Raw genomic sequence first — 25,366 nt, 5'->3', positions numbered from 1 at the left:
TAAAGTTTGGTAGCTGAGCCTACTATCAATGGAAGTTCAAGGATAACTTTCAGCAGAGCAAAGCAGCTTCAGGATCTCTTGGCCTTGCAGCTACACCTGTGCTAAAAGATGAACCATGCCCGGGATGTTCTCTAGTGCTGTGGCCAACCAGTGTCACTCCATCCAGGATATTGCAGTTGGCAGGTGTCTGTGCAGCTTTGGCTCGTGGTCATGGTCCCTGGGCTGCCTCAATTCCAGAGCTACACTGAGAATCATTTGGGGAAGTGTTAACTGGCCCAGGGCAAGTAATGCCAGGAATAGTTCTAACAATTTACTGGTATAGGCAATCCAATCTTAAAGCCCAGGAATGCATCCTGGCACTGCTGAGTTTACTAGTGAAGACATAGCCTCTGGTGCCACATGCTTTGAATAAATAAATAATTAGTTGAGCAAGTTCAAGATCTCTGATCAAATGGTGGTCCTTGTTGACAAAAAAAGCCACAGTTAAGGTCTTGGGAGGGGAGAGATGCTTGTCTTGTTCAAAATCTGTATGATTGAAATGTGCTTAAACGTTCACGTTGGAGCTTTAAGCTCTTGCAGTTCTTTTCAAAACCAAAAATTGCTTATATGTGGAATAGCGCACTTAGCATCCAAATAAAACTACCTAGTCTTTGACTTACTAATGACTGTTTTGCATGCTCTTCCTTCCCCTGCAGTGTGCACACCAGTGGGGCTCTCGCGGATGTTTACAGTAATGGGTCAGTTGCTGGTGAAGCCGACAGTAAGTGCTGCCCGGTTCTGTCCTCCTGTGCTGCCCGATTTTGTCCTCCTGTGCTGCCCGGTTCTGTCCTCCTGTGCTGCCCGGTTTTGTCCTCCTGTGCTGCCCAGTTTTGTCCTCCTGTGCTGCCCGGTTTTGTCCTCCTGTGCTGCCCGGTTTTGTCCTCCTGTGCTGCCCAGTTTTGTCCTCCTGTGCTGCCCAGTTTTGTCCTCCTGTGCTGCCCGGTTTTGTCCTCCTGTGCTACCTGTGAGAAGGTGGAATGGTATTTGGGTACTTTCTTCTAGAATGCTTACATGTCACAGAACTCTTCAGTTCATCAGAGTTTCTATAACCAATATTTATGTACTTATTTCACGTTCCAGGCACAAAAGCCTGTTTCTGTTGGAACTCTGGTTACTGAGAATTTTAGACTTTCTGTGCTGACAGGCACTGACCCCCAAGAGAGCACTACATTTGACCTGAGACCATAGAGAAGGCATCCAAAATTGAATGATAGAACTAAGATTGAGTGTGTAGTTTGAATAAAAGTGTGTAATATCACATAGTAGAAAACTTAGAGTTTAAACTTTTAAAATATAGTAATATATATAAAAGAAAATTAAAGTTTTAAGACAGAAGATAGTCCTTCTTCATAAGTTTAACTAGTATTGTGTAATTAGATAAAAAAATCCATATTGCAGGCCACGAGTTATTAAGTTAAAAGTAAAAATAATTGGTGTAATTTCTTAGACAATTTATGCATAAAAACCTTATAGAGAGAGATACAACTCCATTTCTAGTTTGTTAAAGTGAAGTACTGTAGAACTCAAAGTGAAACTGTCATATAGATAAGAACTAATAAACATCTGAATCCAAACAAATACAGTCTCATGCATTTAATCCCAACCCTGACAAAAAAAAAAGTTAGAACTCCACATGTTTCATTACAAAGTTTTTCTTATGATAATACAGACTTCCTCTGATTTTTCAGTTTATCTCAATGCTACTAATATTATTTATTACCAATATTTCCTGGTGTGTTTTATCAGTGCCTGAAAAGTGTGGGCATATTCTGAGTTCAGTAGCAAAGAACACAAGAGCAAACAAAGTCTGAATAACAAAAAGGGTACCTGGGGTAGACACAGATGGGTGAAATGTGGGTAGTTGTCATCTTTAAGAGCTTGTTACACACAGATGCTCCTTGGTTCATGTTCTGAATGCTGTGAGGGAAGGGAGAAGTTTGTACCACATACAAATGCTCTCGTGACTTGGGTGTCACATGTCCTGGTTTGTATTTACTAATATTTGGGTGCAGTTAGATCTTGCTTTCCTGTTCATTAGTCAGTTCAACCCTGAAAATACAAAGAAAATATCTACTATTTTCATCTTTAGTCTCAAAGCACTGGTAGCTGAGGTAGCTCAACTTCATTTATTTGGTTTTAGCTTCCAATAGCAATTTATATTCTCATGAAATACTGGGTCATGTGGAAAGTTGCTTTTTAATACAATTTTTCAAAATATTTAGTTATTTTTGTTTAAATTGGGTGTGAAGGTTGATATGATTTGAATGTAGGTCAGACACACAGTTCTGTCTCTTTAGATTGAAACTGAACATAAAAGCCTTAACTTGAAATAAAAACTTTGCTTACAGTAAAGATACAATTGTGTAACAGAACTGTATAATCTGTGAAGTTCTTATTTGTGTCACTTTTGTAAAGTTGTAGAGTGTATATTTACAGTACAGGTAACAGGAGCAAAGTCAATCTAATTATGTAAGTTCAGTCAGGAAGACAAGTGTGCCTGATACTCAGTTCATGTTTCTGGTTCTAAATACAGATCCTGGAAGACCTAGATGAGCAGATGTATATCATCACTTTAGAGGAAGAAGCAATTCAGAGGAAGCTTAATGGTATGTATGCTATACCTGTAATGGTACTGCTTCAGATACAGTATTCAGAGTAGAGTGGTTCTGGTCAGGAGTCTCACTGTTGGTCAGCCTCTTCTGTCAAAACAGAAAATTTCAACATCTTAGCCTGTAACAAATGTTACAGGTGTACATTTCCTCACCAGGTTTTCCAAGATTGTCTCTTGTATATGTGTGATTTGCTTTGGTTTTGTTTTTGAGTTGTTCATCAGCTCTCTAATGTGGGAATGTTCTGAGCCTGAGAGAGCAATTGAGTAGTTGTCCAGACCTACCACCCTTACTGCAAAATAACTTGGATTGGTAAATTACTCTATTTCAGCCTTGTTTGAAGGACAATTAACTTACATTAGCAAGAGGCTTGACTTCTGCAATATGAGTTTTTGTTCTTAATTTGGAGGATTTTTTATGTTTCAATTGATTGTTATTCAAAATCTTAGGTAGTAATCCATTAAAAATCAGAGCACTCCTTTATATTCTAGGAGTTATTTGATGAATTTAATAAATAAAAACATTCTATTAATAAGTAATAAAAATAATAATTACAAGAATATTTTTAGATTTCCTGTATTTAGTCTTAAAATCTTGCATTTCTTGATAAGGTATTTCTGTTATGAAGTGTTTAAAAAACAGGAAGTATGAAGTAAAGTATGAAGTTTTGACTTAGAATAGAAAGAAGTGTTGCAACAGGCAGGCACCAGTTATGGAAAATGTATTGGTTCTGTAAACCTGGAAATCATGTTGTACAAATCTTCTGACTTGCTTTTAACTGCATGGATAAGCCATCCATCCATAATTTATGCAATTACTGCAGTTTTGAAAACCAAAGAATTTTCATGTATGATAGCACAACAATGTATGTGTTATGATGACTTATTTTAGCCTTAATTTTAAAAATTTTATCTTTTTCCTCTCCTGCTTTTCAGTCTTCTGTCATATATCTTAAGCTTTCCTTCTCTGAGGTCTCATTGAGTCTCCTTTCAAAGTTGCTTGGTCAGGGGAAGTATCTTTGATAGCAGAGATCATGGTGGTCATCTTTATTTCAGTGCTTAAAATTTGTGGAGGAGTAGTGACTTTGTGCTGAAATCAGCCATCGCTTCAGTTTAAAAGTAACATTCACCTTTTCAGATCTTTATAGTGACACGTTTGTATGTATGTGCATTTACACAGGCACACAAAAAGGTGCAGCAGTGAGTGTCTTTGAAGCTGTGGTGGGGTAATGATAATCATTCTGTGTGTTTGATGTTAGCTGGGAACTGTAAAATATTTGTTACTGAATATTTTATGTTGTCATGGTGATTCTGCTTATGTACAACACAGAGCAATGACCCAGTAGTTATTCAGGAATCTATTGGAAGTAGGGTTCAGCTGGGGAATGTGATTATTTAGGTGATGCTTGGCTGCCCTTTTTCTTGCAGAAGTCTCTCAACAGTTGCTTATAATGCAGTTTAATATCACTTGTGGAGTGGACCTAGGCTGTTTGTAGGTACCTCCTAACTGGGTATATGTTTAGGATGTGTGCTGGGAGCACCCCTAAACATCAACCTAGGCTGTTTGTAGGTGCCTTCTAACTGGGTATGGATTTAGGATGTTTTCTGGGAACTCCCCTAACACCAGCCAAGAGACTGGATTTTCTTTCAGCACATGGCTTGGTATTCAGTGAAAGGTGGAACTGCAGCCCAGCCATATTCCATGGAGCACTCACCAGCCTGCTCTTGAGCAATGAAAGACATGGGGCTTAAATGTCCTGAGACAGGAGAGGAACTGGATTCCCACTGTTTCCAATGCTGAGGGAATGGCATTGACACCCCAAAAGGAATGCTTGAAAACCCCTAGGTTGATGTACAGGGAAAAGTAATAGACATGAGCTGAAAAGTAAATGAAAATATGAACTTGCATATAGCATGTAGTTGGGGCAAAATGTTATATGTGCAAGAAGATACTTTGCAGGATTTTTGTAGTAGTTACTTCAGTAAATTTAAGCACAGTTCTTATTAGGCGAGCATGGAAACCATCTCCTCTTCCAGAAATCTTTCTAATACATACGAATTACACCAGAAGCATTGACATCATTATTGCCAGAACTATGAAGGGTCATATTTACCATGTTTATTGCATTTTAAAAAGTGTATATAAATGGGGGTGTTGCTAATTACATCAGTAAGTGTCGTGCTGTGATGTTAGAGGCCATAGTCTGTGTTTTAGCACACAGATTGTCAGTTTGTGGCTATATCACAGTGGATATATTCAGCTACACACTTCCTCTGCCTTGGCTGTTGCAACTCTTCCACCATGTTGGTGGTGGAAATCCATAGTGCTCAAGTAACCCTGCTGGGCAGGTTTCCAGTAAAGTGCTCTGAAATATGTACTTTATTTATATGTATAACTAAAGAGTTGAATTTTGATTAAAATGAAGAAGACCAGAGCAGAGGCTTAAGTGATACTTGATGATTGTAAAGCTTTTCATATTTGAAAATAAATCTATCTGTGAAACTGTAGATCTTCTTTGTGGGAACTAATTTTCTTCCTCCTCAGGTGTCTGCAGTGTCTAACTGAAAATCGGAGGAGGAGGGAGGGGAAAGTTTGATTGTGTTATCTACACTAGTATTTTTATCTATTGAAGAGATACTGGGCTTTGGGAAAATGTTTGTTTCCAGTGTATTATATTTCAGTACCCACATCACTCCTACAGTTGAAAAATAAAGCTGGGACTTTTTTATATTAAAAGAAAAAAGTTGCCTTCAGCTATTAGTTTTCCTGAATCCAAAGAGACGGGTGGGGTAGGATCAAAAATACTTACTTGATCAAAGTTATTGGCTCTGAAGGTATCCTTACCTATGTAAGAAAGATGAAAGGTGTTGTTTTTATTGCACACTAGTAACAGTGTAATTTTGAACTAATTGGTGGTGAACTGCCAATCACCTTGGGGGAATGCAAATAGATACTCTTACAATTTCCTTTGAGGTACTGAAATCTTATGTCGGGGCTGGAAGAAAAACAGAATAATACCGTTAAATTGACCTTAAATGAGCTGCTTTGTGGCTTTCTTGGAGAATCCCTTCTAACTTTTCATTGCTAGTCCAAACAAGTCTCGTCTACCAATTTGATTTATTGGCTAGACAGCGCTGACATTGAACTTTGTGCGTGTTTGAAATAAAGCTAATGTAAGAGAGCTTTTAAGAATTTAGCTGCATCCTTTCCAAATACTCTTTTGACTGATCTGAAACCTTGCCTCTCTCATAAAATAACCTTTTGTATAGCAACCTGTTGTTTGCAACTATTTTTAAGGAGGAACTACAACAGCACTTAGATATGATTCAGAATTTCTACTGACCTATGTCTTAGGGACCTTCTGCGATGATGCTGATTTGTTGGATAGGCTCCCATGAAATCAGTGTTTTGAGCTCTAGATTTTTATGTTGAGGGGAGAAAAAAACCATAGATATATATTGAACTGAGCTTTTCCTCAGAGACTCCTAAATCACTTACAGAAAAGAAGACGACATCAGATACTGACTTGAGTTTTCCTTCTTGTTCAGCTGCTTCCATGAAAGTTCTTTTCCCATTGAGCTCTATTGCTATCCTTTTTCCCACCTAAGAGTAATTAGTCATTCCATAAAACAGATGTTTTAGTCTTTTCTGGGGAGAAAAGCATCATCACAAAAGCTTATCTTTATCGTGATAATTAGCTTGGGTTTTTAAAAAACTTTTTCTGAAAACTTGTGTATTATGATTAATTTTTAAAAAAACACTGAGAAATGAAACTGACATTTGTATTTCAGGCACTTCAAGCAGTAAGATGTTGTAATGGAACAGTGTCTGTAGGTCTTACTGGATAGTCCTGGGATTAGAGATATTTATATATTAGAAGCCTTCTAAATATTATCCCATACTCATTATGTCACTGATATCCAAGATAAATGTTTAGACAAAGCACAGAAGTTACATGTTATATGCAAAAATGTGTGTGAAATAAACATTCAGTTAAATTGATTAAAGATTTAAAATTTTAAAGTTGGATGTTTCATTGATGATTTGACTACATTGAACAAATCAGTATTTAATAGTCTGCAATAAAAAGAGCCACCTATTTTCTTGTATTGAGGTTGCTGGATGGATGAGGAGACAACAGAAAATAAGGAAATAATGAGACAAAGTAGTGTTGCTGTGCCAGCTGCCCGAGTGCTGTTTAGATTTTGTAGGCAAGTGATCAAGATATGAGATAAAAGCCTGGACAAGAATATTAATCTCATATAAATTTATTAGACACTGTTTTAAAAAGTCTATGGAGCATGGTGCTCTTACAGGTTAGCCCATGGCCAAAGGTGGGGCCGAGGGTAGGGAATGGCCAGCAAGTGAAAGGTGTGCATGTAAATCAGCAAAACAACAACAGAGAGGACTTTGGGTTTAAGACTTTGAACTGTCACTGCCATGGTGTGTTATTGGCCTTGAATAGATAGGGAAAAGATGAGCCCTTATTTTCAGGTAAGAAAATAAGTTTCACTTTCATCCCTTTTACTTCTAACTCATCCCAGGCAGAATATATTCAGGTTGTGATTGCAGAGAGTAAAAGCCAAAGCAGAAATTATGGGATGGGAATTGAAACAACAGATGTCTAGTCAGCATTGCAGAGCTGTGTCAGTGCCTGAACACTGTGCAGGGTTTGTAGAGAAACTGCCATCAAGGAGGGAAACCCCATTGTGCTTGCACTGGGAAGGAGGAGTGGTTGGAAGAGAATGGAAGAGAAAAAGGATGGAGAGAGAAAGTGGGCTGGGTTTCCTTAAGGCTGCATAAGGATAGGAAGAAAAGTTGATTAGCAATATTTAGGCAGAAAATTAGTAGGAAGAAGGGAATTAATATTAGGATTGTTAGGGCTAAGCTGATGTACAGGAAAAAGTGTGACAACAGTGTCACATGTATGTTGTGAACTGGAAAGTGGAAGAGGTTGGTCTCATGGGTGGTTGTGGGAATATCTGATTGTGGGATGGAGCAGGCAAACTGGTATGAGCAGAACATCAGCAAGCAGGTCAGCAGTGTGGAAACAGCTTGCTGAGGAAAGGGAGGGAGGGAGGGGCAGAAGCCAGATCTGGAGCTCTGGCCACTTTAAAGGCAAAGGTCGACTTTTGCTAAATAATAATGCTCCTGAAAGGCATCTGGGGAGTCTGTACATCTTGGTATAAGAATCATATAGAGATTTAAGAACAAGGCATTTGAGACATCCTGTCTGTCACACTATGGCTGGTCATTGGACTTGCATGAAAGTTCAGCATCAGCAAACAGGCTGGGATCACAGGAGATGGTGCTGAAACTGCTGTGCTGAACCCTTCTGGGAAGACTCTGCTGTTTGTGAAAAGTATTTGAAGAGTCCCAAAGAAACACCTGCTGTTTAAAGTCACAAGTACTTAATGTGATGCTTTGTAAATCCAAATTGTCACTGTGTGCCTTGCAGTCACATCCAAAACAAAATCATGTCTTTTGTTTTAAAAGGTGTATCTTCCACAGTGGAATACCAGACAGTAGAGTTGGAACGTGAGCTTGAAAAAGTGAGAAGCAAGAAAACAAATCTAGGTAATGAACTTTCTAGTGTTTCATGGAGATTGTAGTTTACTAAATGACCTTAAGGTGCTGTGTTTAGTTTGGAGCAGTTGCTTGATTAATTCCAGTTTGTTCTTAACTAAATTTGTGCATTTGCAAAAAACAATACATCAAATTATTGCACCCCTCCAACAAAAAAAATTAAGTGAAGAGTCTGATTTGGACCTTATTTTTAACATTATTTTAGAAAAATTGTAACACTTCTTTGCATGGAGCTTTTAATGTATAATATGCTTATGAATATTTAGGCTAATCTAGGACATTACTTTCCTTTTTGTGTTTTAATTATTTCTGTAAAATTCAAACAGTGTTTTCTTTTCTTGCACATGCAAATAATGTCCAGTGAAGTTAGTTCTGTCTTTCTTGCCTTACAAGAGGAAAATACTATTTAAGTATCTGAAATTCTGTTCTATCCCTTTAGGTCATGCTAAAATATACATGTAAACAGTGTATTTGTAAATTCAGCAGATTTTAAGCTTTGTGGAACTGTTGCATGCTAGGGGAAGAAAAAGGTTAAGGGGAAACATGCCTCTTGGAAAAACCTGCTTGTCTCTCTCTGTCTCCCCAGCCTTTCTCTATAGAGGTTTCATATTTTTGCCATTACTTTGTAGATCTGTATAGGGTGGATGTTCTTGTGAACTGATTGATGTTTGTTCCAGATCAAGATACTGTTGTTATTTATATTTATAGTGAGCTTATGGATAGCTGACTGATTCTTACTTGTTTTATTCTAAGGTGATCTATGGTATTAGGCTGATGTTTTTTCTCTTCTGAACAGAACGGAGGAAAAAAGCTTCTGCTTGGGAAAGGAATTTAGTTTATCCAGCTGTCATGATATTGCTCCTGACTGAGACAGTAAGAATTTTATTTTTTTCCCCCCAGCAAAAAGTATGAAGAGTTCTTTGGTTATTTCAGGGAATAGTTTTAAATTTTTTGAGTGAAGATTGTTTAAGCAACAATCTTGGTATTCTTTTCTTGACTATTTAGCAAAAACTTGACATTATGGAGTCTGGTGAGAATGAATGTGTAGATTTTAAAAATGTGGAATACTTTTCAATAACAAGACTATTTCTACTTTTTTATAGTCCTTTTCAGTTCTTTTAGTCGCTTTCAACATTCTTTACCTGTTGGTTGACGAGACTGCAATGCCAAAGGGATCAGGGGTAAAGTAATCTTCTCTTACAATTTTTATAATTTTAGTAAAGCTTTGGAGGCCTTGCAGAAGTGCAAGTGAGAGCTTTTGCTTTAATAGCGTGGAAACTGATGAGCCTTTACATTGACTTTGCTTCTAGGTTTCATTCCTGTGCCCATACAAACATGTATTACATGTCATGTTGTAGTGAGTTCTTACTAAAATAGTGCAGAAGCTTTATGTAGATACAGTGCTGCACTAAAGCAGATCAGTAATCTGGAGTTTGCAATTGTGTCTTTGCAATGCATTTCACTGCAGTTTGAAAGCTCTGGTGTCATTGCATGGGGTGGGACATCAGAATGCCCCTGAAACACTGAACTGAGAAAAGGCTGTATTGCATATAAGATGTTACATGTTTTGTTCTTGGTAGAAGTTAACCTTATGAACTGTTGCATCTGTCTTATTTAATTATGCAAAGTATCTTTTTCCTTGTAGGGACCTGGAATAGGAAATGCCTCCTTATCCACCTTTGGCTTCGTGGGAGCAGCACTTGAAATCATTTTGATTTTGTATCCTTTCTGAAAGAATTCTGTCTGTTAACAAGTATTCTGTCTAGTTTTCTGGGACACTGGTAATACACTAAGACACTAGCCTGGAAAGAAGAAAGATGGATCAGTCCTTCTCAAACACTTGTTTTTGTTTCTTTTTTCTTTAGTTCTTAAGACTTTTAGGAGACTGCTGAGAACTTGAGTGAAACTTGCATTCCTTGGAGGTTCCTTTTTTCCTTGATTCTCACAGCTATCTTATGGTATCTTCTGTCGTCGGCTTCTACAGTCTTCGTTTTTTTGAGAATTTCACTCCCAGGAAGGATGACACAACTATGACAAAGGTAAGGTACAATCTGGGATGGGCATGGCCCCCTCCTGTCTTTCTTGCCACCCAAGACAAACTGACTCTCTTAGTAATTGCCCTGAATGGCTCATTTGCAGTGATCGGTATTTGTTTGTAAGCTGCGTAAACACAAACTGGAAGATTGTCAAAATGCTGAATGAGTGGGAAAAAGGATGTGCTCTGTTTAGTTTGGATGGCATCCATTCACTTGTAAAAAGCCAGGAATGGCAGAGCTTGTTAACTGGCTATAGAAAAGCAAGTGAAAGAACTTCCTTCAAAGGGAACTTACTGCTAATGAGTAACTTTGATTGTGTTAACTGTACTTCAGTAGCTTGTTTGAGATCTGTACAACGTGGTTACTAGAAGTAATACAAAGTAATTCAAATTTGAATAATGAAACTAAGACTGAGGACAGCTATTCAGCAGCATTTTGCAATCTGAAGCTAATTTGACTTTCTACAATTTAGCACCGGCTTTAGAGTAACCAACGATGTTACCTAATTGGGAGGAACATGCCTAGGTTTTTGGCCAAGTATTCTCACATCTGACATGGAGAAGTGATCAGTAACCAAGGAACAGATGTTGAATTTAATTTTTTTTTTCAATATGTTTCATTGTTTTTTTTTTTTTTTTAAAGTAATGGATTCAGATACTTTTACTACAAATTGTTGGAAGTGAGAAAGTGGGTATGCACACAGAATGATTCGAGTAATACGTAGAAGAGAGTTGGAATGTTCTTAATACTGCCTATTGATTGTTTACAGTACACCAGGAATAGTGTGGAAATAAATAGTGAACATACAAATGTCTACCTACTTTCAAGTTTACTTTTTTTTTTCCTTTTGGCTTCTGATAGAACTAGACCTGAAGAAAATGATCCCTTGTGAAAGAAGGTTTCAATTACTCTTTTTAAAGGCTTTACAAGAACAAGAGTAAAATCTAACAGCTGTGAATTTTTTTGTATTATTTAAAGTAGACAACAGGCATTGAATTGAAAGGAAGCTCTTTGTTGTAATTTTTAAATAGTGCTAATCCTGCAAGCAGTTACATCCAAGGCTTAAGCTGATGTATCAGTCATCCATTCTAAGCCCATGGAATTGTTCTTTTATAAAACATTCACAGGAAGTAAGTAAACAGTTGATGCTTTGCAACATAGTTGTTTTGAATAATTTTGAATCTGAGCATACATAATACTTTGATTAAAAGCATATGAACACATATTTGATTTTTTTCTGGGATCATCTTTGTCTTATGTAACACCATGTGGAGAGGAGTGACTAGAGAAGTCAGCAAGACTAACAATGTGTTACTGTAAATTGCTTTAGGTTCAATTTGAAGAATGTGCCTTTTAAGAATTATTCTTTTTCATCTTGACTGCTGTTTTTCTTTGTGTTCCCTTCAGCAATCTCATTTATCATTTAAATGCTGTTTGTCATTTTCAAACAGATAATTGGAAACTGTGTCTCAATCTTGGTGCTGAGCTCTGCTTTGCCAGTGATGTCAAGGACACTGGGTAAGTGAAATGGAAGTAACATCATAATAAAGGGTGTTTAATTAAATTAAAAAAAAATACAAGAAAAAAGGAGAGCCTGTAGCTGTATTTTCCATAGTATGTAATTTGCCATCACTTTCAGATGAAAGAGCATGTATCTGTGGTCTTCATTTCTACACAAACTGTTGAACATACATCTATGTACATGAACTGCAGAACTTACTTTCTAAAAAGAAAAAGATGCTAAGCATTTTTTTAGAGAATATATTATTTTAAGAAGGTCAGATTTGAGACTTCTTAAAACTTGTGAGATGGATTGTGAGATTGAAAGATAGGAAAACTGATTGTCCAAAGTGGTCTGAAATAGTTTCATGTTGACTGTGAAATTAGAGCTTAGTTCCTGTAAAGAAATACTTTTGGGAGTTGGTGTCTGAAATTAGAGGTAACACTGAGTGCAAATGGCTTTTTAAGCACAGTTAATGACTCTTCATTTATTAAGCTTTTTACCAGGCTACTTTCATTTTCATTACACCTGTATTTTTGTTAACTTCATTTTTCAAATTTAACAATTTGAGTCTGCCATAGCAGAACTGAAGAACTCCTGATTTTATTGCTGAGGCTTGGCAGTAGCATTTGAAGTAGTTAAGCTGTTTTAACCAATTGGAAAGACGTGTTGTACCTTCACTTTAATTAGGTAATCTTCAGCTTGAATTCTTGAAGTTAAATTGCAAGGCTATTACATGTTTTAAGTAGTGCAGAATCCTTGTAACTAATGTGAATTTCATTGGGAACATTAAATAGAACAAAACAAAAATCTTCACCTCGGGCTGTACAAGTCTTAAGTACAAGCTTAGAAGTTTGAGCTCAGGCCCACAGACCAGCAGTGTGTGCTCAGTAGTTCTCTAGCTGGTTTTCCTTTCAGGGAGAATACTCTGGAGTCAAGAGTAGTTCATGGTTTTCCAGTATTATACTGTATATTCTCATGCTATGTGTATCTACAGAGGGGATGTTATAATAAATTATAAATAATTTCTATTTCTAAATGAAAAGCCCTCTGTAATGCATTTTGGAGTGTTGAATCTTAAAATAAGCATTCTAGAAAAATTACTTAAAAAAATATGTAGTAAAACTCCACAAAAATGCAAAAGAGTAATTCAAGAGTAATTCAAGTACTTAAAGCAGTGCAGTTTTAAAATATAACCAGTATGATAAAAGTCTAATAAGTGAAATGGTTCTAGCATGTGGAGCCAGATGTTACATAGAAAAATCACTGTTTTAGAATAGAATTGTAACATAAGTTTGTGTCCACTAAGTTACTGCATTCAAGGCTTGTTTAAAAGAAAATAAAATTAATTGTTAATGAACCATGAGATTACCAGTTGATAATAACCAGATTCTGTGGCAGTAAGTGTACAGGCTGAGTCCATTGTTGTCTCATAGGAAACAGATTAATGGTAAAACTCACTTAAAAACCAGACTAACAAGTGAAATTCCTGAATAGTTTGCCATAGAGATAAATAAAAGAAGAAAAAAGATGGAACAATTAACACACAGCTAACAAATGCACAGTCACAGCTGTCCAAACAGGATTAATAGAGTGTATTAGAGTACAGTGAGTCATGTGGTGCTTTTGCAGAAATATCAATGTGTGTTGCACTACATGCCACTGCCCTGTGGTACTGAATAGATGAAAAGAAATAAATATGTTAAGCAGATTCATAGTCTTTTCACTTTATTAAAAAAGCGAGATTCTAGACTATACAGAAAAAACTAGACTTTATCCTTATGGGAAAGGTGAAAAAGCAAAAGTTATCTAATACAAGCACTGACCTTTTTCAACTTTTCAAAATGGAAATAGTTTCTTACATGTTTCATAGCATTCTAATTAGATATGTAGGTGGTGGATGTGTCTAATCTGTCATTCTTCTAGAACTCCAGGAAAGTTTTAAACTAAAATAAGTTAACTCCTATTTTCCCAGAACTTTTCAGCCTTTTAGTAGCCCTTCAGAAATATTTCCCACCAGCACCATATTGCTAATTGCAGAGAAACAAATTAGGAGCAAGGCACTTAAAGTCAAGAATACAAAAACAAAGAGTTCCAGAGAAAATTGAACTTTCTAGTATATGGAAGCTTTCCTAGAATTCTACACTTGAGTATTATGTGCAAGTAAATGGGGATTTAAAATTTATTTGTGTGTGCTAAAACCTACTATTTGTTTTTTGTTTAATAGTTTATTTGGTAAAATTTCATCAGCTTTTGTGTGTATATATTTGTGCCACTAGATATGCAAGTTTTTGTTCAATTACTGAAGAGTTATTAAAAGTCTTGGTTTTTTTCTTTGTGGGCTGAGTAGATACTGCTTCTGTAAGAAAGACATCAAAATCTTTGTAACCTTTTTCTCCTATGAGTTTACATACTGTTACTGTGTCACTTTTCTGATGAGCAGTGACTTTTTCTGTTTGTAAGAAGAAAATGATTGTAATTTATGGACAATAATTTTCCCACCTACTCTAACAGAAGTGTCAGGGTTCATTTCTCTTTGCCCTTGTAACACTAATCCATGGCTCATTGTTCTCCTGGACCTCTATGTGTCAAGGAATGTTATTCCCTTTCCACAGAATTCCAGTGCTCTGCCTGTTTTGTTCCTTTTCCTTTAAAGTTTTGGGAGCCTGTACATTCAAACCTGACTTACTTAATTTTCATGTGGCTTCACAATCTGACTAAAACACTGCTTCTTTGGAAATGATAAGGACACTGTTTGCCTTAAGTGGGAAAGCAGCTCTGTGTTTGTCCTTCATCTCTTTACCAGTTAATTCAGTTGGTTTTTGCTTTCTGTGCTAAGACCTTCTGTGCTTTTTTAGTATTTCTCCCTGCCTCTTTTGCTGTTTTGATCAGTGATTGTTTTGTTTCATCCTTTGAAACTTCTTTTCATTTCAATATTTTTTCCTTAGATATCAAATTCAATTCTCATGTTTTAATTTAAATGACTGATGCTGAGTATAAGTAGTGTGTATATTTTTTAACATTGTGATAACTGGCTTGCAAGTCTTAGGTATGCAGATACAGTGAGATTCCTAAGTGTCAGGTTTACTCTTGGAAGAAGTGCAGCTGAGCTTTAATTCTGTCTCTTCATTTATTACCACTTTTGAAGTCAGTTTTTAAAAGCTCCAAAACAGTTTCAAAATAAAATGATAGAAAATCAGGAGCTGTCAGGAGTTTCAGAGCCAGGGCTACTTTGTGATTGCCTTATTTGCTGCTGCCATTTTAGTTCTGGGACAGGGTCAGCTTCCTGCTTTTGCACTGTTCTGAGGGCACACTTCCCTCTGACATCATCTGTGCCAAAGGTTTTTTGGGAATACAACAGCTTTTGAATCCTAGACAATGATCATGTGGCTGTCATCTCAATGTTCTGCCATGTGTTCAGTGCACTATTCCATGACACCTGACAAAGGAACAACCTGTGGCTCTTCCTCTTCTGCCTTCTGCCATGGGCCCTACACCTTGTAGATGTTTCCATGTTTCAGAAAAATGTTGTTCACTTAATTAGTGATTGACAGGCCTTTGATCAGCACAAAGCCCAAGTGTCAGGGTTGGAGGTGCCCTGTGAAAAAAACCTGTCAGCACCATCTTTCAGCCTCTTTCCTTCTGTGCAAATGCTCCATGCTGTAGTGGTGGGTGCATCCAGGAGAAAAACTGCAGTTGGAAAGATGTCTTTAAACTTTGATTTCAAAAACAGTGCTCTGGAAGAACACTTTAGGCTTAGTGTTTACCATAAAATGTTGTAGCTCTCATAGAAAGGTTGTTTGCTACCTCTATTTTTTTTTTTTTGAAAAGCTCAAGGTACATTTCATTCTTTTCTGAAATGATTAAGTATTTTATAGAAACTGAGGTTTCAACCAGTTTTCATACTAAAGCTGATTTTTTCCTAGTTACATTTACTAATGTTATGAAAAGAGTTCTTAGCTAGAATAGACAATTCATTTCAACTCCCATTATTCAAGCATTTTACTATGAAATTTAAAAAACATTTTGATAAAGGTGTCCTACAGTTTTATAGTAACTAATAAACATTGTCATGTTTGTTTAACCATGTGTCTTCTGGTGTGCTGTCTGTAAGAATTTTGCATTCAAATGTAATAGAAGGAAATTTTTGCATTTCCTAAAAAAAATGTTATGAGTATTTTGATCTAAATCTTGCATGCAATTTAACAGGAATCACCAGATTCGATCTCCTTGGAGACTTTGGAAGGTTCAACTGGCTGGGAAACTTCTATATTGTGTTATCTTACAACTTGCTCTTTGCTATCATGACAACGTTGTGTCTAGTCAGAAAGTTCACTTCTGCTGTGCGAGAAGAGCTCCTGAAGGCATTAGGTAACACAGCCCTGAAAATCCTCTGTGTGCTTGACCACTCCCTTTCTCCACCATTGACACCTTGGTGTGCTACTGGTAAAGTTCTGTCACAGCTCACAGAACACTTTTTTTTTGTGGAAATTTATCTAAGCTAAGGTGTGAGGATGAATAACATGTTGGTTTTGAAGAGTCCAGAGCTAAGGTACAAAGTTGATTTCAGTGATATGTCTGTGCTACTGAATGGTCTGCAGCTGGATTTTCAGTCTTTGGAGAGCACAGAAACATTCTCATTGCTATGAGCAATTATTCCACATTAAAACTTCAGCTTGTGTATGGATTGTCTTCTTTCTCGTTTAAAGCAAGTTATTAGTTCCCTATATTTATAGGAAGACTATAGGTCTATAGGACTGTAGTCCTATATATATAAGGACTATAGGTTCCCTGTATTTATAGGGAGTCAGCAGAGATCTCAACTTTGTTGTCATACTTTTTTTTTGAACATCTATTCTGAAAATAATTGTAAAACATCTATTCTGAAAATAATTGCACACCATGTACAGAACCTTAATAACTGGCTGAGTAAAACCTGTACTTGATATAATCAAAAATTTGATCAAATCTTGCATTGATATTTCTTGACCACAGAAGAAAGGATTTAAACACATTTGATAAAATGTGGAGGATAAAATGTTTTTTATTTTTTTATTGTTGTTGCCTCATCTTATCTTTACTAATTAACAAAGGTCCTCTCTCTTTAGATCCCTAAACTAGTATTTTATTAAATTGAGAGGATTAGTGGTGAAACTTTAGTGTTTCTTTGTAACTGAGTTTGCATCATCTAGAAGTTACTCATGTTAGTTTTCACTGCTTTCAGAGTTGTGATGCTGAAACAAAATCCAAGCACTTCCCAGAGTACTGGTGAAAGATTAGCTTAAAATAGTTGTAAAATAATTAGAAATAAAGTGTTTAATAAAAAAATATAGATGTTGAAGGCAGATTAAGAAACATAAAAATGCAGGCATAGTAGGGTAATGGTCACTGGATTTGACACAAGTAGGGAGTCACAAACCCTGAAATGTGCAGGTTCCTGGCACAAACTGGGTTTGTTTTCAGTGCTGTACATCACAAACAGTGTCTGTTAAAAACTGTTCCATGGAATTCAAAGAATGAGAACCAAAATTTGCCTATGACCAAAAAATTCACGTATTAGGGCTACAAATAAGGCAGTATTAAAGAGATTTTGGTTTTTTAGTAGTGCTGTCAATTTTGGAATTCCAATTCCAACAGTGCAAGAAATTTAACTTAGTACATCATGGCACTTCAGTGTAGTCTACACAAAATGAATAAAAAACTTGCCAGGTTTGATCCTTAACTTTAGAGACTTGATAGTAGACTTCAGAGAGAAACTGTAGCAAGCAAGGAAGGACTGACATCATGCCTCTTTTGAATAAAATATGGCTAAATTTGCCATCTTTCCTTATCTCCCTCCCCCACTCCCCAAAAAGAGTAATTTAACTGCTTGCCTGGGGCAGGACATGATACTTGAATTAGCACTCACCATAGAGAATTGTACAATAAGAACAAATGGCTGGAAACAGAGATAAATCAGTAATAGTATAGGCCTAAAAATGTAATTAGACATATAAATAGGTTAGAGAAGTGATCTGGTCATCACCAATGACATTAAGATCAGCAGTGGGTGATTTACAAAAAGATGTTATAGTTTAAAAGAAATAATTAATAATTAATTATCAAATTAATAAATAATTTTAGGCCATTATTTAGGTCTTTGTAGGCAACAGGGTAAATTATTGCAAGTCTCTCATGGTTCTTAACATCTGAGTCTGTTATTTAAGCAGTGGAAAGTTAGGGTTCTCTGTCTTCCATGCTTGTCCACTGTAATGGATTTTCTCACTTAAACAACACTGAGGGAATTTCCCAGAAGCAATTCTTACAGGAGGTAGAACATAAGTTTTGGTCTTCAGCAAATGTGAAGTCTGCAATCACAAAGCAGGATTTGGGTTGTCTGTATTCTTTTGAATACCTGTGTGCATGAAACAAGGGGAGTCTAAGTTTTTCCTTATTCTGTAATGTTTTGCAGGATTAGATAAACTTCATCTATCAAACAATCCAAGAGACTCGGAGACAAAGCCTTCTGCAAATGGCCATCAGAAAACACTGTGATAACAATCATCTGCAATCAGCAGAGCTGAAAACATCGACCTCATGGCATTCCTGTCATCTCATCAGCATTTTTATATTGCTTTTAGTTGTTAGTTTGGGTCGAGCCTTGTCTCGTTTTGATGCTGTGTGCTTCTGAGGAAGTTAGATGTGTCAGATTCTTCTCTTTCCAGTGAACTTTTGGTTTGCTTGTTTATTTCCCAGGAAGTTAATGCAGGAGGTGCCTTGAAGACTGGAAGCTGAAGAGAAAAATGCATTCCTTTTTATTTGTTGAAAGTTTCACATCTTTATTTTTAGACTTGCTACCATTTGAATGCACAGTACCTCCTGTGTTATACAAACACAGCTATAAAGAATAACTTTGGGACTTGATTTAAAAAAAAAGAAAAAGAAGAAAACATACACTTGAAGGCCAACATGACCCTTACTGAAAATGTAAAGTAGCTGGAGTAGGTACCCGTGACAGGAGATAAACAGCTCCACTGAGAGTGAGTTAAAAAAGGACAGGAGAGATCCCAGTGCTGGATGCAGTAGGCTGTGTCACGGTGCTTTCTCAGAAGGCCAGTGTTTTCAGCTCTCTGTCCTTAGCTCCAAATGCCAGCTTGCTTTACTGGTGGACAAACGATGTCTTATGGAAGTCCAAGATGAAGATTAACTTCAGTGTTAAATCTGAGCCTAGTATGCTTTGTAAAAAGCTGTGTAGACCCACTGTTACAGCTCTCACAGTTCTGTGAGCTGTTGTGCCCTGGAGGTCCCTTCCCCTACCCAGTACCCCCTATGAAATTCTTGATGAACTACTGTGTGTAAGCAGTACCTGGAATCAATGCAAGGAGCACAGGCCTAGGAGGCTGCAGTTGCAGTTTTCTACAATCTTTAATTTGAAGTAAATTTCTCTGAATTTATAGTTCAGTTACCAGGATTTCTGTTCAGTGGCATAACCCAGTTATCTGTCACTAGCCTGATTTTTAATGTGCACATGAGCATGTATATAGGCCTGTATGTGTAGATATCATAAATTAAATTCCAAGGTTATAGAGATGACAGTAGGTGGTTTAGTAAGTAAAACACGTGTGTTCAGTCTTGGTAGTTTGAATTTCTGAAGTGTTACAGTTTAACTGCTCAGAGGCCTTTGATTCAAGATGGCATCAGTGGGTGATAATGTCCTTTCTTGTAGCATTTCCTTGCAGCCTTAGGAATCCTTTAAGCAGTTTATAGTAAAGAAAAATACCAAGTAAGTATTCAAAATCTGGTTGCACTTTTGTCCTGCTCAGCCACAACAGACTGGAATGGAGATGCCTTCAGTGAGTGCCCCTTCATGTGGGGAGCCAGAAAATTTTCTTACTCATTTTCCATTTCTGTAAAACAAGTCTGCCTGTCTGTAGTTTGAGGTCTTATATTAATTGGTGACAACTTGGTTTCCAGCATGGTTCCAAAATAAGGTAAGCCTTGTGTCAGAAACTCTTTGGCTGTTCTCTTGAGATGACTGCTCTGGGCTGTAGAATTCATTGCTGTGTGTGTGAATGTCTGCTTGTGTTTTTTTTTTTTCCCCTAAAGTGCTTCAAAAATCAAGCTCCAGTACACATGAGGATTTATCTTCTTTCCAGCTGCCTTCTCTGACTTGAACTGGGGCATAATGTAAATATTTCTGTAGTAAATATGATGCTAGAGAATTACTTTTTTTGTGTGTGTGTGATTAGTATAAATTCAAGGTTTATTGAACTGACTATTGATATGTTGTATCAAGTCTTGGAAGAAAAGTAAAATTACTTGATTTCACTAAGATTTACAAGCATCTTTTCTCTTGTTTAGTGCTGACACTTTAGTGAGAAATCTTTATCTGAGTCAAAGTTCTGCAACCAATAACAGAAAGCTATAATTACAAGTTGTTCTAAAATGAGTTTATATTTAAAATACTGGGAGATATATTATTAGGGGCATCAGTCAGTTATTCTCAGAGCTTGTAGCCTTTTGTACTGGCATCATAGTTAAAACCTGGTGAAATGTGTTCCACTTTTTCATGCAAGTTGTATGATCAAAATTGTCCTCATGTCTTAATGGGGCTGGTGAACTGTGGTGTGAGGCCAGTTAGCTTTATAGTGGTACTTCTGTTACAGGGCTAAGACAGTTAATACACTGAAGAAATGAATATTAGGAATTAACCTAGGAGTATGACCCAGCATAGGTCTTGCTCTTCGTGCCTTTGGAGAGATGTTTTGTCATGGCATCAGTGACCCAAGAACACAGGAAAAGGTGGATTATAATGTGTGTGTGGCTTCTGCAAGTGAGTTAGGCAATTACTTCAACTGAGCAGGGGCAGTTCCTGCTGAGAAGCACCCAAGCTTCAGGCAAGACTTTAAAACTCTTTTTCAAAACAAATGTTACGGCCTTGACTGTCCCCACCCCTTGTGCTGGATTCTGCAGGCAAATGTGTGGGTTAAGGCTATGTTAGGGAAGACTTTACACTGGACTCTTTGGGATGGTTGAGGTGCTGTGTGGTTTCCAGGATGGATGAGAAATTCAGAACTACCCTGTGCAACTACTGACAGTGTTTTGTTTTAAAATCAACTGCTGACATTATGACACTGTCTACATTAAAATATGCCTTTGGCCTTGAAAATGACATGCTTATGCAAAGCTTTGCCACTGCATGCAAGATACAGGTCACTGTATACTATTCACAGAATCACATGGTCACTTAATTACAAGCAACTGGTAATTCATTAATGGATATTGACAATACATTCCTAGTATTTTGACTCATGTAGAGTCAGGTGGTCTATACCTTCAAGGTATATACAGCTGATCTTAGTAACATTAACATCTGCCTCACTTCTTACGAGGCAAAAAGCACATCAATGCTTCCATCTTCAACTAGATACCACACAAGACCAAAAAATAGATGTAAACGGAGTGTTTTAAGTTAGCTGTTTTTTGGCTTTTTTTCTGTGTTGGTAGCACAATATTAAATACAATTGCAGAACTGTATTATTTGTGGGGTTTCTAAGCATAAAGCACACATGCTTATCACTGTAAGCTAAAAAATAGTAGTATTGGTTACTGTGCAAGTAACAGTTTTGCATTCTTTGTTTACTGTCTGTAATGTGCTGTTTATCTTCGGCCCTGTTCCTCTGATACCTTTGACCCTGTTGGCTGTTTTAGTGTCATAGAAATTAAAAGATTTGACAAGTTGTTTTCCTTGTTTGGTTCCCAAGTACCACCTGGAGCACCAGTGGAGGGAGGGCTGGGCTGCCCATGCAGGCAGGAAGGAGCTCCTGCAGCAGGTGCTTGGCAGGAGGGACACGGGAGCAGATCCTGGGGACACATGTCACCAGGAGTGGCACATCCTTCCCTGTGTCACCAGGAGGGATGAGTGCCAAGGGACTGCAGCCCTTGTCCATCCCACCATGTCTCTGCACTCACCCCTGAGGCTGCAGCAGCTGATGCTACTTGAGGTGCTCACATGTGCCCAGTGCTGTATAGTGAAGACATGATGGCCCTTTTCTTAAAGAATATACAGTCTAAATTAGAAAGTAATGAAGTAGAAACAGAAAGCAGTTGACCTCTTCCTGCATGTGGCTTTCCTTGAGTTCTTGCAGCATGCTCTAGGTTATTTCCCATCTCTTCTTCCTCTCCCAGAAGTGGGGTGGTGGTGTATGTACAGCAGCTGAGCCTTACCCTTAGTGGACTGGCGTCTAAAATTTTGAAATAACAAATACAGGAAAACAGCTAAGTCCTGTTTAACATATTCTCTGATCTTGAAAATAACATTTTTTTTTAAATCAGGGTGAAATAATCTAAACAGACACAGGACATTAAGGCCACATAAATAACCTCTTCAAAAAGAAATGTTCTTAGTTTTGTTTAAAAAAATGTTGATGTGAACTGTGAAGCTTTAATTGTTTTAATGAAATAAGATTCCCTACCTCCTAGTATTAGGATTTTTGTTGTTATTTAGTGCTGAGTTGAGACAATGTTGCCTACAGTGACTTCCCTCCCCAACCCATGAACACTGAATTTGCTATTTGTAAGCTGGCAGGTTATTTCAGTCACTTTGTCAGATTTGAACTTTTACAAAAATGCTACTTTTGAAATTGTCCCATTCAGCAAGAGCCAACTAAAGCCACAGCCACCAACCACACAGTGATACAACTTCTACCCCCTTTACTGCCTTGCCCCCTTCAGACAGACAAAACATGAAATAGCAGAAGAATCCACAAAGATTTGATTTATGCACTGTAAAAAAACATATTAGAAGGCAACTTTAATGGAAGGCTTTTGAAATATTTCACAATTGAAACACCTAGAACTCTTCTTTCAAAGAGAAAGAAATATGTATCATTAGTATACAAATGTCATTTGTATGTTCTCTAAAATAAGCCAGTAATTCACTGACGCTGAAAAAAAAAAATTCATCACTTCTTAAAATCTCTTTGTGATTCACAGTGAAACAGTATCTTGGACTTTTATAGAAGCCTGTGAACTTCTGAAGGTATCTCTGTCTTGACAAGAGAAACCTTAGGATGCTTGCTAGTTTTGTGTTAACTACCATATTTTATCAGTAACTTTTTAGCTTCATTTATTGCTCATGAATTTTTAAAAATATACATAGCATTAAATGTTTGAAGAAATACAGAAGGTGACTCCAAACAGTCAAAGAGATAGTGTGAGAAATATCCTGTAAATGCTGATATTCTTGACATACTGAATTCCAAGCTGTTTAGAAACTGTATCTGTGTGAAGGCCTTACATCAAATAGAAATTAGGAAATCCTAATTCTTAAAGGCTTTTAGGTATCTGAATGTTGATGGGTACCTACTTGAGCAGTTTGGAATGCTGCTTCTAGATGTTTGTTGATCACTAACCCCAAGTGCTGCTGTTGCTTTTCTCCCTACCCCCATTACATTAAGTTTTATAGTCGGCACCACTGGATGAAACTTCTTTCCTGAACAGGGCTTTATTTTGCATTCCTCCTCTTCTCCCTGCTTCCACAGATACCAGCTATTGGAGTAGTGGGGCACCTGCTTTGATTTTAATGTGTTTCTTTTCCCACATAGCCTGTAGAGAGATATTCCCTAGTTAGAACTGTTCTTCCACTACAAAAATGTTCACATTTCTTAATTTGTTTTTTACCACTAGATTCCATTTAAGCAATCTTGTCACTAGAGCCTCCTCTAACAAATTGCCAAGAGCTCAATCATGAATCATGAGTGAGAGGGTTTAGCCATTGCATATATTTGTGCTTTTAGCTTCCAGTGGTATGAGGGTACAGCCCCACTTCTCAGTGAGGGGAATGAGCTGGTTTGGCCACTGGGAGCCCCTGGGGTGGCTGTCACTGCAGGGTGGCTCTTGTTGTGGAACTGCTGTGCAGCTCTTCTGCTGTGGGATGTCCAGAGAGACCTCCCTCAGTGGGAGGTGGACACACTTTGTGTCAGCTCTCAGCAGGGTCAGGCGGTGTGAGGTGCTGAGGCGAGGCTCTTCTGTTCTCTAGATATTTGTATTTCACGTGTATGAGCACCTTTTGGGCCTTCTCTCCCCATGTGAATTGATCATTCAGAGAAGTAGCATGATAGTGATACCTGTGCAGTGGATTCAGTGGGTGTATTTAAATGTTTAAGAAGAGAATTAGCTGGTGTATGATTTCCCATTTCCCCCTAAAGGATGAGTTTTTTCCAGTTTGGACCAAAATTCTTAAGAGTCACAAAATCTCTGTGAGTACTTTCTTCTCCTTGGCTTTATATAACAAAAAATTTCAGTCACTTTTGCTTTCTTAAAAGTAGCTTTCAAAGTATTTTTGCCTTACTTGGTGTGATTTATGTTCCTTTAAAGAGAAGTGGTTAGAAAAAGATGATCTATTTAGGTCATGGGATTTGAAATCTTGGTGTGTGTGTGTATGAAACACATGTACACAAAAAAGCATGTATTTCCTTTCCTGTGAGGTTTGGGACCCAACCCCACATTACCTAAATAGAAATCATGTGTTGCTCTTGTCTCCACTAAATTTTGTCTTTAAAATTCCCAGTGAGGAGACTGAGGGTGTTCTCAGGGTGCTGCTGGCACCCCGATCCCTGTTGCATGGAATTGGCTTCTTGTGTGCTTAGGTGGCATGACCATAAATACACAATTCTGAGCTGGCCTGTCCATGGCTGTTGGTGCTGCTGGCTGGGCTGTGATGATGGCAGCAGGTACCTTCACTGTGCACATTCAGGTTTTTCACTGCAGTGTTACTGGTTAATATCACAGTTTACAAAAAAAAATTATAAATTACGCACAATCTCTAAACTGCGTGAAGCTGGGAGGTGCTGAATGGAACTGGTGGTCCCCTCTTGGTCTGATTTGTGCTTTAGGTTTTGTAAACTCCATAGTCTTGAGCAGCTGACTTTTCTTTCACGTGGTTGTATCTGACCAAGGTATAACACAGCTGAAAAATTGTGCTTTGAGTGTTGCTTTAATCCCAACAATTTTTGGTGTAGATACCTTCTCCCCATCAAACCCTTCCTGGTTCATTTTAGGTCGTCCAGAATTATGATTTATAATGTTCTCTGTTGTGGGTATTTTATTGTGTTACAAAAAAAAAAAAAAAAAAAAGAAAATATCTGCTGCCTTAGCTAGGCTGGTTTTGTTTTGTTCTGTGGAAAGCAGTGGTCATGTTTTTTTCCTTTGTTTGAAATGTTACACTGATTGTTTTGTAGGATTTTTTTTTTTACTGTGTTTTCAATAAAGGTGAAGTGTGATTTATAGCAGAGTTTTGTGCCTTTTTTGTTATAAGCAATAAAAAAAATAAGCATCTGTGTCATTCTAAATTATCCTGTCTGTAATTGGTATGAATAGTTGTGTTCCTCTCTCTTTTTCCTTCTCCCAGTTTAACCTGCTTTTGAGATTCTCAAATGGTTGCATTTCTAAAATAGCTGAGGTAGGGAATGTGATGGAGATTCCTCTACACTGAGGCATCAGAGCCCTGTGTGTTAAGACAGGTGTGCAATTAATTGGAACCCTCTACTTTAGGCCAGTGGGGATTGTTTATAGCAAAGTATGCTCATTATGTAATTTGTAAGTAATTTGCAATC

General features: G+C 37.3%; 1 protein-coding gene across 3 annotated transcripts in view; it reads left to right on the top strand.

Moving 5' to 3' along the window:
• The window catches only part of LMBR1 (limb development membrane protein 1), a 69,277-nt gene extending 44,233 nt beyond the window's left edge, over positions 1 to 25,044 (top strand). For all 3 annotated transcript variants that reach the window (XM_053999007.1, XM_053998932.1, XM_053999082.1), the window contains 10 exons: positions 696 to 760; positions 2,573 to 2,645; positions 8,145 to 8,225; positions 9,031 to 9,107; positions 9,338 to 9,415; positions 9,880 to 9,953; positions 10,183 to 10,273; positions 11,722 to 11,788; positions 15,981 to 16,142; positions 18,223 to 25,044. In XM_053999007.1, the coding sequence (XP_053854982.1) occupies positions 696 to 760; positions 2,573 to 2,645; positions 8,145 to 8,225; positions 9,031 to 9,107; positions 9,338 to 9,415; positions 9,880 to 9,953; positions 10,183 to 10,273; positions 11,722 to 11,788; positions 15,981 to 16,142; positions 18,223 to 18,305 (851 nt within the window). In that variant the 3' untranslated portion in view covers positions 18,306 to 25,044. The remainder of the gene's footprint in view (positions 1 to 695; positions 761 to 2,572; positions 2,646 to 8,144; positions 8,226 to 9,030; positions 9,108 to 9,337; positions 9,416 to 9,879; positions 9,954 to 10,182; positions 10,274 to 11,721; positions 11,789 to 15,980; positions 16,143 to 18,222) is intronic.
• The last annotated feature ends 322 nt before the right edge of the window (positions 25,045 to 25,366 follow it).

This window comes from Vidua macroura, chromosome 1 (genome assembly GCF_024509145.1).
Source record: "Vidua macroura isolate BioBank_ID:100142 chromosome 1, ASM2450914v1, whole genome shotgun sequence".
NCBI lineage: Eukaryota > Metazoa > Chordata > Aves > Passeriformes > Viduidae > Vidua > Vidua macroura.
This window is presented reverse-complemented; position numbering and strand designations above follow the sequence as displayed.